Source organism: Tursiops truncatus, chromosome 4 (genome assembly GCF_011762595.2).
Source record: "Tursiops truncatus isolate mTurTru1 chromosome 4, mTurTru1.mat.Y, whole genome shotgun sequence".
In the NCBI taxonomy this organism is placed as follows: domain Eukaryota; kingdom Metazoa; phylum Chordata; class Mammalia; order Artiodactyla; family Delphinidae; genus Tursiops; species Tursiops truncatus.
In genome coordinates, this window is record NC_047037.1 from 73,969,488 (window position 1) to 73,982,406 (window position 12,919).

At 48.9% G+C, this 12,919-nt stretch overlaps 1 protein-coding gene across 4 annotated transcripts in view; it reads left to right on the forward strand.

The window, feature by feature from the left end:
- The window catches only part of ITGB5 (integrin subunit beta 5), a 126,346-nt gene that overhangs the window by 27,300 nt on the left and 86,127 nt on the right, over window positions 1-12,919 (forward strand). For all 4 annotated transcript variants that reach the window (XM_033855724.1, XM_033855726.1, XM_033855725.2 and 1 more), the window contains one exon: window positions 7,481-7,685. In XM_033855724.1, the coding sequence (XP_033711615.1) occupies window positions 7,481-7,685 (205 nt within the window). The remainder of the gene's footprint in view (window positions 1-7,480; window positions 7,686-12,919) is intronic.

Below are 12,919 nucleotides of genomic sequence, written 5' to 3' on the forward strand. Positions count from 1 at the left end.
GGTAGTGACTGATGTTATCTCGCGGAGCATATCATTGTCCTGGCCCCACACCTGGGCTCGCTCTGTGCTTATAGCCTCAATCTTGGCTGAAGAACCTCCTGTGCTGCCTGCCTGGGAACGCGGCTTCCCATCCTCTTGGGAGGTGAACTTTCCCCATGGCCTGAGTGTGTTTCAGAGAGCTGGGTTCGGGGCATTCAGGAATAGTTTTGATGAACCCCTGCCTCTTAGCAAGACAGGATAAGTGTGGCCGAGTGCCTTAACAGTGAATCCTGGGACATCAGCACAGAAGTGAGGTTTCTGCCAAGAACACACGACCTGTGTGCGCTGGAGGGCTGGTGCCGAGTGGAGGGCCAGGTCCCTAACTAGTGTGTTCCCGTGGATGCTGATCCGCCGCTAGCCACCCTGGGGCTGCATACCGCCGCAGATTAACCCCGAACACATTCCGTCAGGAGCCCGCCGCTCCAGATCCCACAATGGCTTCCTTATTTATTTGGGGTGGAGGTGGGGACGTCTTGCTCTGCATTTAACACTGCTTGGAGCCTAATTCCATCTCCTCTCCCCAGTCCCCCCTCTCGTCCCTGTATTCTCCCACAGGTGTGGCGTTTGAGTCAGCCAGTGCCCTCACCGCCGCCCCCCCCCGTCTCCACACTTCATGCTGGTTCTGTCTGCCTCGGTCTGCTGTATGGCCCCGTTAACCTGGCTCTCCTGTCTTCATTTTCTAACTGTGGCTTAATTTTCCCTGGTGGCTTTAGACAAGGGGTCCCCAAGCTCTGGGCCACGGACCGGTACTGGTCTGTGGCCTGTTAGGAACCTGGCCGCACAGCAGGAGGTGAGCGGCGGGCCAGCGAGCGAGCGAGCGAAGCTTCATCAGCCGCTCCCCATCGCTCGCATTACCGCCTGAGCCATCCCGCCCCCACCGTGGAAAAATTATCTTCCATGAAACCGGTCCCTGGTGCCAAAAAGTCTGGGGACCGCTGCTTTATTTATTTTTTAATGTGTTTGGGGATATTTAAAAACATTTTATTTATTTTTGGCTGTGTTGGGTCTTCGTTGCTGCGTGCAGGCTTTCTCTAGTTGCGGTGAGCGGGGGCTACTGTTCGTTGTGGTGCGCGGGCTTCTCATTGCGGTGGCTTCTCTTCTTGCGGAGCACGGGCTCTAGGTGTGTGGGCTTCAGTAGTTGCAGCACGCGGGCTCAGTAGTTGCGGCACACGGGCCCTAGAGTGCACGGGCTTCAGTCGTTGCGGCGCATGGGCTCAGTAATGGCGCACGGGCTGAGTTGCTCCGCGGCATGTGGAATCTTCCCGGATCAGGGCTCGAACCGTGTCCCTTGCTTTGGCAGGTGGATTCTTAACCACTGTGCCACCAGGGAAGTCCTGGCACCTTTGCTTTAGACCTTACCCTCTGGCTTCAAGACCAGAGTTGCCAGGCTCTCCCCTACCCTAGACGAGGAAGTGGAGGGTATGCTGCTGGTCTTTACCACACAGCTCAGCCCCTGTCTCCTGTCCTTCATCACAGCCCTGGGCTGTTCTCGGCCAGCTTGAGCACTCCCTGTGCTGTTTGTACTGCACGGCGTAAAACATACAGCAAACTCTGGCAGCTTATTGTCTATTTTGTCCTTCATGTTTTAAAAGTAGACATTTGTCTCTGCTCTAAGAGAGTAAGTCTCACAACCCAGCTAGCTCTGAAGAGCCGTGTGCGGGGAAGAATGCGTGTGAATGCTTTTACGGCAAGGCCTCGGGACAGCCCATGTTATTTCCACTCACATTTTCTCACCTGAAACCAGTTACATCCCTCAGCCTAAGTGCAGTAGGAGCTGGGAGACTTCATCTAGCTGTGTGCTGGGGAGCAAGGGGGAAGGGGCTTTGTGGACCAGCAGCCTGTGCCAGGGGCAGGGAGGCCAGCGTGCTGGACAGAGGACAAGGTTTGGGGAGAAGTGGGCGGGGCTGAAGGACTGGCGTGTGGTCCCCCCGGCCCTGCACGGAAAGAAGGGTTGTAGGAGCCCCGGTGGAGGCAGAGGCAGACAGGGCGATGGCACTCAGGGTTGGGGCTGAGGGAGGCTCTTGAGGTGTGAACGTGAGCCAACCTGAGGCCATGTTGCTGTGAGCGGTCCAGGCTGCTGTGAAACCAGAGGGAGAAGGAGCGGGCAGGCATGGCCACCCCGTGGAATCCCGCGGGACAAGAACAGGGAGGCCTGGGGCGCTTGGATGGTGGATGTAGGGGCAGACGTGGGAGGAGATGGAGAACCTGGGCCGCGGGGAAGGGTCTTTGCCTTGGAGGTGGACGTGGAGAGAAGGAATGAAGGGGTCAGTAGGACTGGAGGTGGGAATGTGAGGAAGGAGACAGAGTAGAGGCTGGGAAGCAAGACCGGCCGCCTGGGCCTCCTGGGAGATTACCGTGGTGGGGAAAGGAGAGGGAGGGCGCATGACCTGTAGTCTCCTTTGAGCTGGGAAGGAATGAAAAACATAAGCGTCCGCCCCAGCTCACGATAAAATACAGATCTGTGGAGAGCATCTCTTTGCGGTCCTGAAAGAAGCATCTCGGCCTCTTGCAGGTGCTTCGTGAACATTTGTCCAGTGCATTAAGGGAGCCGAGCGGAAGCTGACAGGGACTTCCCCCTCCCCCAGGCAGGCAGGCCACGTGGGGGTGTGTTGACGGTGCACAGAGTTCAGTCTGTCATCCCTTAACCTTCTGCTTCCCTCCCCCGCCCCCTAATCCACAAGGGCTCCATCGAGCCAGGGCCGAAGCCCAGAGAGCAGCTGGCTCCGTGCCTCTGCCCAGCTCTCTGCCTGTTCACCAGTTTGCGACTTCTTCCCCCTCATCCCAGGATCCGGCAGTCTGCCCCCTTTCCTGCTTGGGTTCCTCTTCCCCCAGGCCTGCAGTTTCTCAACTCTTCCACCCTGCTGTTTGTTTCCGCAGCAGGCAGCGAGGCGCCCAGAGGATGCGATGACCAGAGTGGCACAGGCGGACAAACCGAGTGCCCTGGCCACGGGGGCCTTGGGCGCAGGAGGGAGGTTTTTGATTAACAAAACCTAGGGGAGTTCAGTGTACAGTGAACAGTAAACCTCATTATATCCTCCGTGTAATAGGCGATGGAGGGAGCAGAGGGGGCCAGGTGGTAACAACTCCGAGCGAGTGCCAGTGTCGGAACAAAAGTAAAAGCCATCTACATTTGGAACGCCTCCCTTTTCTTTCTTGTATTATTACCGCTTGGTGACTAAAAGCCCTGCAAGGTATTTCAAGTTCCAGCGTGCATTCTGTTGCTTCTCTTGGTAACTTGCCTGTCATGTAGTTACCCTTCCCTCGTGAGCCCTTTGGAGGGTTCGTGACGGTGTTTCTGGAGACCACGGACAGATGCTTCCTTCACAAACTGAAACCTCTTCTGGCACGGAGCCGTAAGCACCTGTGAGCGTTTGAGCTGCCCCGTGAGAGCCCATCCTGAAAGTAGTTTCCATTTTTCCATGTTGAGATGAAGACTCGTACCTGTTTTTCTGCGTCCAGTGGCTATTTACCCTCCAAGTTTGATCGGTGGCAGGAGGAGCGCAGAACCTGAGGCAGCAAGGAAATACTAAATTCAGAGGATGGAGTTTGGGGGCCCAGAGTCAGTTTCCCGCTCTGGAATTCAGCCGTGACCTTGGCTGAGAAGAACACTGAGCTTGCTTCCAGAAAGCTGAGGCCGGAGGCACTTACACTTCTCTGGAGAACATACGCATGCACTTAGGCGTGTGGGCTTCTGATTCCTCATCTGTAGAAGTGAGGGGCTGGCACCAGATGATGCATCCGAGGTCCCTTCCCCCTGGAACTTGCTGTGTTCTGACACCTGGCAGAGGGTCAGGTGTCAGGTCTCTGGGATCTGAGGGCTCTTAGCACATCAGACTTCAGGGTGTCGCTCATGAGAGGAGGATTTTCTTAATCACGAGTCTTCCTTTCCTCCAAGGGTTTATAATTTGGGGCCTCTCCTCTGCATTCACTGAATTCGAAGCTTGGAAATTGTGGTATCGAGGCCTTGTCTTTATTTATACCGTGTGTGAACCTGGAAGGTCATAACTGTCACAATATATGCCCCTGGTCTTTGTGGTTTTGGTTCCTTTCTTTAAATATGCATCCATCCTTATTCAAAATTAAAATATCTGGAGAGGAGCTAGAGGAGGGGAATAGAGGGAAAGCCCGTGGGCTGGTGGGGTTACCATTCCCTGTGGGGTCTGCAGTGTTCTCCGTCCCTTTCTTGGGCAGCAAGAGCCTATGCTAGAAGTCAGTCATGGCTATTTTCAGACTGCATGCCGGAGAGACCTTCAACTGTTGTGGGCATCCTTGATTGATATCGAGGTAGCTGCCTTACTCTCAGAAGGTTCTCCAGACTTCCATGCCCAGAGGTGCCTCAGCCAGTGTCTTTGAGGTCCTAAAGACCTGCGACAGTGACAGGACTCAATAAATAAAGGCGTCTCAAAGGTTCTCAAGCACATCAGTGAAACCACTGGGGCTTCCCCAGGTAGCAAGCAACTGAACTCTGTGAAACAGGAGAAGGTTGGCAAACTTGATAGAAATGGATGGCCCTGAGGCCAAGTCTGAGTTTGGTATGAGTGCCATAGCAGGCTGTCCCTTGCTGCCTGTGCCGCTGGAGCTGCTGAGAAGTGGGTCCCCCGTACTGTCACATTGCTGAGCGGTAGACACTTCTGAAGTCATTCTGCAACTGGCAGTTTGAATGTTCTCAGTGGTGGTTCTCGCGCTGGCAGCTGGGTGACAGGAGTTCACGGTCTTTCCTGCTGGTGCAGCAAACTTCACGGAAGCCACGTGCATTGGAGTGGAGGGTTGCCACCACCTTGAAGAATGTTACTAAGGAGAATGAAGGGAAAGCTGTTACCAATGAGGGGCATGAAGAGGGCTTTGCTCCTAACATCCTAGAGGATAAAGAAGCCCCAGAGCACAATCAGGAAAGCCAGCTGCACAAACGAGGTTGTAATTGGCACTCTGTGGCTGCTTCTCAGTTCTTCAGGTTTGGGAAGCACGTCCTGGACTTCAAGTCTCCTGAGGAGCCCAGCAGGTACATCTTCCCTGAGCAGCAGGTGGTCCTGTACAAGTCCTGCCTCCGGGACTGGTACTGCCTATCAAAAACGGCCTTTGAGCATATTGACTGGGAAGCTTGGATGAAGTTCATTGCTGGTGAAGGTGTCCAGGCATTAGGGAATGATTTGTGTGTGTGTGTGTGTGTGTGTGTTACGCGGGCCTGTCACTGCTGTGGCCTCTCCCGTTGCGGAGCACAGGCTCCGGACGCGCAGGCTCAGCGGCCATGGCTCACGGGCCCAGCCTTTCCGCGGCATGTGGGATCTTCCCGGACCGGGGCACGAACCCGTGTCCCCTGCATCGGCAGGTGGACTCTCAACCACTGCGCCACCAGGGAAGCCCTAGGGAATGATTTTGATGACGTGAATGGCTGAGGCTGTGGTGAGGAATCATGTAGCTGCCTCCTGCTTAGGGTGAAACAGATTGGCTCTGTGACCTAGTCTAATCCGGAATGCAGGCTGCTTCAGACCAAGGGGAGGGCCGTTAGGGGTTTCCATCGCCCCCGGGAGACTGAAGATGCTTTCCTCGCCAGCCTGGTGGGGTGGGGGAGGGGATGTGCACTGGTCTGGTGGAGACAGGTGCACTTTGACAGTCAGAACTGGGTGGAGGACAGCCAGCTCCGTGGAGTTGGGGGAGCTGGCAGCAAGGCCAGCATGCTGGCAAGAAGTTCAGAAATTCTCTAGCCACGTACGCTCTGAGCAGGCGAACCCCTAAGCCCTTTCAGCTCTGGACAGCTAATTCACCCTGTGCTTCACACAGCTCAAGACAGCAGTCTCATACCTGTAAGGCCCTCAGGAAGTTACCTCTCCTTTCCGCTATTCCTGGGAGGTTTTTACTGCTTCCTCAGAGCCAAGCTAGACTAGCCAAGCTAGGTCTAGCCAAGCTAGACCCAGTTTAGAAACCTCAGCTTTGGAATCTTGTAATTTCTACAATAATCATTGTTCTCACCCTGTTCCACAAGTGTCTGTGGAGCCATTTATATTTACGGTGCAGTCCCGAGGTTGTTGACATGCAAGATCTCCCGTCATGTCAAGAGTTCAATAGACAAAATTAAAAAAAAAAAAATTCAGGTATAAGCAAACGAAAAACCAAAATCACAGAGGCCCAGAACAACACATCTGGTTTTACTTAAAAATACTGCAGAGTCTTCTTGACTTCTTGGTCTTGAACCTTGCAAAGGCCCCAGTGGGCACTGACTGGTCTTGGGGCATCCTAGACCATGATGAAGGGGGGAGGGGAGTCCCTCTGCGGTCAGCGGACTCTTGACTCATCTGAGGCGCTTTGGCAAAGTGTTTACAGTGGCGGGAGGAAGAGGGAGCATCTAACTCCTCCAGCCATTGCTCCAGTGCAACCAGCTGGAAGAGGGGATCTTCTTCTCTACATCCAGCAGTGAATGGGTTTGCTTTGCCATTGAAAACCCCCTTACTGGAAAACAATCACTGCTTACAGGTATCCTACTTTATAACAAAGTATATAATTTCACGTTAAAGTAAATGGCCCAAACTCCTAGTGCCCCAAACCAGGGTGGGTCATCCTGATGCACAGCCTTCTCCTAAATCCAACTGAAGAAAAGAAAGATGTTTCTTATCAATGTGGCTTTATTGTTTAAACAACAGTAAAGAGAAAAAGAAAAATATCATTTTATTCCCTCTCCCCTAGCACCTCAACTATCTTAAGTTTTAATTTTTTCTTTGGCATCCTGATGCAGATACCACTCTATTTTCTGATTTTTTTCCCTTAATGTTTTGAAATTTCTGCTTAGTCTTCTGCATAATTATTTGTGATGGCCGTACCATCTATTGAGGTGATGAACCATGTTTTTCTTCTGGTTTAGGGCTTTTGGCTCACGTTTATGATTGTGCTATTCTGAGGAACATGCAGTATATATCTTAGAGAGTTTTGCTTTCCTTTTGATAATTTTCTGGTGATAAATTCCTAGGAGGGGACCAAGGGCTCAAAAGGTACCGCATCGCTCTCCAGAATGGTTGTGCCTGCATATGCTAGATGAGGGAACAGCTCAGACGTTAACTCTTGATTGTCTGAGTGATGACTACTTGGCCACTTATATGGTATCTTTCAAAAATTTTTAGTGATGCAACTTTTGACCATATCAGTTATTTTCTCCTGCTTATCGTGTAGACAGGCACATTTTTTTAAAGGAGCGTTTTTGACCATTAAAATAACGAGACCAAACATTTTTACTGTGCGTGTTTACACCTTGCAAAATGCTTTCACATCCGACACCTCACTTAATCCTCATGATGCTTGGTGAGGCACTTGGCGGAGTTTTTGTTTTGTCCGCTTTTAGGAAATGGAATGTAGAGGGTCTCAGGTCGCAGGGTGGTGATGAGACTACAGCCTGAGGTGTCCTGGAGCTGCTCTGACCGCCTCCTGCCCTCTTCCCCTGTTTCTACACCTCCAGGACTTCGGCAGCCTGCGGTCGGTCACCTCCCGGTGCGACTTCAAGGCAAACCTGGTCAGGAACGGCTGTGGCGGCGAGTTTGAGAGTCCGGTCAGCAGCACCCAGGTCCTTCGGAGCCTGCCTCTCAGCAGCAAGGGCTCCAGCCCCGCGGGGTCAGACGTCATCCAGATGACGCCGCAGGAGGTCACGGTGAACCTGCGGCCCGGTGAGTGCCCTTGGGGTGGACCTGTTCAAGATGGTGGAAAGATGAGCCGGGCCAGGGAAGGGGCAGTGGTGAGGTGTGGCCCAGACCCCAGGAAGCAGAGTCCAGGGCCTTTGGGGATGATCAGAGTATCTTTGCTATTTTAAAAAATTGTGAAATATATGTAACGTACCATTTACCATTTTAACCATTTCTAAGTGTGTAGTTCAGTGGCGTTAAGTATACTCACAGTGTTGTCTAGCCATCACCACTCTCCATTTCCAGAACTTTTTTCTTATCCCAAACTGAAACTCTGTACCAATTAGACACTAACCCCTCCCTCCCTCCCCCACCAGCCCCCGGCAACCGCCCTTCCGCTTTCTGTCTCTGTGAATCTGATTACTCCAGGTACCTCATAGAAGTGGACTCATATATATTTGTCCGTCTCATCCATGACGTAGCACGTGCCAGTATTTCCTTCCTTTTCAAGCTGAGTAATCCTCCATTGTACGTATAGACACATGTTGTTTATCCGTTCACCCATCGACGGGCTCTTGGATTGTTTCCACCTTTTGACTACTGTGAATAATGTTCTTGTTTTTCGTGGGAGGATGCCGGTATGTTTACTCCCTAGTTAATGCAAGTTTCTCAGGGAACGTACTACTGCCAGGAGAAAGTATTTTTTCCTGTCAGCAAATTCCATTTGAATCAGTGACATTCTGAAGGGACGAACTTGCAGAGTAGAGATTTTTTTTTTTTTTCGTGACCCTGGAGCCTCTGCCAGCCCTGGAATTGATTGTGGTATAAGGGAACTGACAGTTTTTGCACACCTACTCTGTGCCTGTTACGTGACCTACCCGAAGGTAGCTGATGTGACTTTACACCTGAGGAGCTGTGTGCTCAAGGGCTCCCGGTCAGAGCAGCGAACCTGACTCAATATTGAGTCTTTGTGGTCGCACAGCTCATGGTTGTTTCTAGCTCACCACTTGTGTCGTTTTGTATTCTACCTATTAGGTCCCTTGTGATGTCAAGGGAGGATGTGAATGTGGCCAAATGAGAAAGTATCACATTGTTGAGAGAAGGCAGCTTTCTTCCCAAATCCCGTTGATTTTTAGCCTTTTCTTCTTTCTTATTGTTTAGGAAACCACTGGCAATAACTATTTCCAGGTGGTTTGTTTAGACTTCAGGGCGGCTGGGTCAGTGGAAAGATGAGGGATCGAGCTGGCCGTCCTAGGTTCTGGTTCTGGCTCTGTTCCTAGCTCAGGGGTCCTGGGCAAGCTGCTCTGCTCCTTAGCGTCTCAGGGTCTCTGTCACCTTCATTCCTCACAGCCCTGTTCGGAGGCTTAAATGAGACTTTTTGTATAAATGCACTTGAAGAGCTTCTAATTATTGTTTTCAAAGATGCAGATTTCGGAGTCAGCCACGTCTAGATTGGGGTAGAGATTCTCATGTCTCAGAAATGGATCGAGCACAGCCCTGCACGTCTTAAGCTCTTAGTATCGCCTGTTCTTCTTGTTGTCGTTAGAAAGAACTCTGAGTCACTGTGTATTTGAGAACTGTTGTATTTTGCTTATTGAATTGTCTTGGAAATAAGAAACGGAAGAAGGGGGTAAGTGGCGTAGAGCAGCATAAACTGCGGGATGGCCCAGGGATTAGTGCTGGGATTAGCTGAAGTAACTGTTTTCACAAGTCATCTCACTGGAAGGGACACTTCGCCTTTTGTTTAGTGAGATTCCAAGTTGAGAGAGAGAAGGGAGCCCTTACAAAGCCGTGTGAGTGGGTAGAGAAGAGGAAGCTTTCTGTGAGCCAATGTCCGATGGTATCCTCCGGGGGGAAGATGAATGCCTCTCCCTACGTGGAGTCAGGCTCAGGGTCAAGGGCTCTGACCTAGAAGGGGACATAGGCATTGTTGTAGACTATTAATATATCAGAACACAGTGTATGATAAGAATGGTTACAACTAACATCAAGGGTGTGTTTTCCTTTTTAACCTAACGGCGTAACAGTCACTTCAAGAGAATTCTTAAAGTCCTTCACTTTAACACTATTTTTCATTCTTACTAGATCTTCTGTCTTTGTATATGTGTTCATATTTTTCATATACTAACAATGTATTTATTATTGTATACTGTTTTCACTTAATTTTTGGAAACAAGGACCAAAATTAACACGTCCAGAAGAGTTAGAGTTTGAGGGTCATCATCGAGGGAGGTTTTTACTTTTGGAACTGCTCATCTAGAATTGCTCTGAGCCTGTGGTGCTCTCTCCAAGAAACATTCTTCATGGTGGCAAATCCTTATTCTTTAGGGTAGATTTAATTTAGGGAAGAGTTGGAGGTCAACACAGAATCAGAGATGTCACAGTGTCAATTCCAGTTTTCAAAATCAGAATTCAGGTGTGGCTCTGAGGCAGAGAGACTGTTTGCTTTGACTTATCAACTGGCTTTTAAAACAGCCCCCAAAGAAGTGACTTGATTGAGGGCACCCTCCTTGGGCAGAGTTCTCAAAGTTCTCATGAAGTTTATGCACAATGCTCATTTATGCGTGAAGCTCAACGTATACTCGATTAAAGAAAGAAATGAGTCTTATTTGGTATAGTCAAATCTCTCGCTAAGCATTATGATTCAGTTTCCAGTATTGGAAATAAATGGGAAACATGATCCTGTGTTTGTACAAAATCATAATGCGAGTGCTGTGTGCAGCTCTGGTCCTACGGAAGGTACGGTGATGGAGAGCCCTTTGCTGTGGCCGTCAAGGTGGAGGAGGGGCTGGCTGCCCTGTGGAGACGCACCCAAGCTCTGAGGGTGTTTCAGTCTGTAGAGATGAAGACTTAGGAGGAGATCAGATGATAATCTGAATTCCTAGAGGTCTAGAACCTTGTGAACATGTTTCTCAAATATAGAAACGCTTGAAGCCAATGATGCCTCTTCACATTTTGAAAATTTCAGTAATTATAAAGAGAAGGACAGTCAAACCGCAGATATTTATTTGGGGAAAGGGGAGAATGGTCTGTTGCCATTAACAACATTTTCAGTTTACCAAGCGGGTACTTACTTCAGGGCAACACCCCCGTGACTCAGGAAGGCATTCAGGTATGTAACGATTGGTTTTTCCATTGTGTATTTTTAGGAACGCTCTCCTGTCTCCTCCTTTGCCGTGCTCCCCAGTACCTCATAATAGGTATTTGTTGAATGAAGTGTAGCACTTTACTAGCCTCATGCCAGACTAGTCAAGGACAAGCTTCAGCACAATATGTGAGGTACTTCACCAAGGCAAAGTTAATTGTTCCGGGATAAGCCTGGAAAAAAAAGAAAGAAAAGTTTTCCTCTACCTTAAGCAGAATTTTTTGTTTTGCTTTGTTTTTTTTTAAGTTGAGATGTAATTCACATACTGTAAAATTCACCATTTTGAAGTATACAATTCGGTGGTTTGTAGTGTACTTGCAAGGTGGTTACAACATCACCACTATCTAATTCCAGAACATTTTCATCACCTCGAAAAGAAACCCTGTACCCGTTAATAGTCACTCCTATCCTCTGCCTCCACGCCATATTTGGCCCCTGACATCCACTAATCTATTTTCTATCTCGGAGGTTTTGCTAACTCTGGACATTTCATTTAAATCATATAATATGTTGTCTCTTATGTCTGGCTTCTTTCACTTAAGCAAAATGTTTTTAAGATTCATTGATGTTGTAGCATGTATCAGGACTTCATTCCTTTTTATGGCCAAATAATGTTCCATTGTATATTTATAGATACACCACGTTTTAGTGGATGGGTATTTGGGCTGTTTCCACTTTGGGACAATTATGACTAATGCTGCAGTGAACACTTATGTACACGTTTTTGTGTGGACATATGTTTTCAATAATCTTGATTATATAGCTAGGAGTGGAATTGCTGGATCATATGGTAATTCTATGTTTAACTTTTTCAGGAACTGCCAAACTTTAAGCAAGATTTTGTATAAACACAAGATCATGTTTTCCATTTTGTTTCCAGTCCTGGAAACTGTATGTCAGGATAACCATCTTAAAAAAACCTTAACAAAGGGTATAAAATCCTTACGAAAGGACGTAAACTTTAAAGCATATTGAAATGGTAAAAAGCTAGAGGTGGAGCAGTTAGAAAAGGTTTACTTAAGCCTTTATTTGCCTCAGTCCCTTAGCCTGTTAAAAAGTGACCTCTGATTGGTAGCTTAAACATTTTTTTTAATGTTTTATTTTGAAGTAATTTTAGAGTTGCAAGAAGTTGCAAAAATTATAGAGAGTTCTTGTGTACCCTTCTCAGCTTTTCCCAATGATAACCAGAGTTTGTAATCAAAGCCAGGAAATTGACCTGGGTATCATACTGTTGACTAAACTGCAGGTGATTGGTTGCTTTTGATATGGGCTTCCTGCCAGCCCTCATCTATGCTGCTTTTCTCCCCTCTCCTACGTTCTGGTTGGAGATGGCAAGTACCTGACTTAGGTATTGCTTCTACTACCCAGACTGACAATGCACACTTAAAAAGACTTGATGATGGATGGATAGTGCTTTGCTATAGACTGAATATGTTGAAATTCTAGCTGACTCCCAATGTCATGGTATTAGGAAATGAAGGGGGGCCTTTGAGAGGTCATGGGGTGGAGCCCTCATGAATGGGATTAGTGCTATCAAAACAAAACCCAAAAACCCTCAAGACCCTGGAGGGTGCTTCCCCCCTTTGGCAAGAAGTCTGTAGTGTGAAACCCAGAAGAGGGCTCTCGCCAGAACCTGACCACGCTGGCCTGATCTTGGACTTACAGCCTTTATAACTGTGAGAAATAAATTTCTGTTGTTTGTAAGCCACTTAGTCCATGGTACTTGTTATAGCAGCCTGAACTAAGATAAGATTATTTTCAAGGAAACTAGAAGTGCCAAGCCCTAATTACTTGGGGTCAGACACTGTGAAGGCCAGTAACTCTCCTGATGGTTCCATCTGTCAAGTGTCAGAATTCTGAGGTGGGGAGTGGTGTTTGGTACAGCAGGGCGGCCAGTGAGGTAGTTCTTTGCTTCTGGGTCTGGATTTAATTCCGGGTACTAATTGCCTTCTGCTGTAGTGAACAGAGAGCTGGATGATAAGTCTTATAAGTTGTGCACTAAGCCCCTAATTCCCTGCTCAGCTGTAGTCCTTTTTTTTTTTTTGCGGTACGCGGGACTCTCACTGTTGTGGCCTCTCCCGTTGCGGAGCACAGGCTCGGGACGCGCAGGCTCAGCGGCCATGGCTCACGGGCC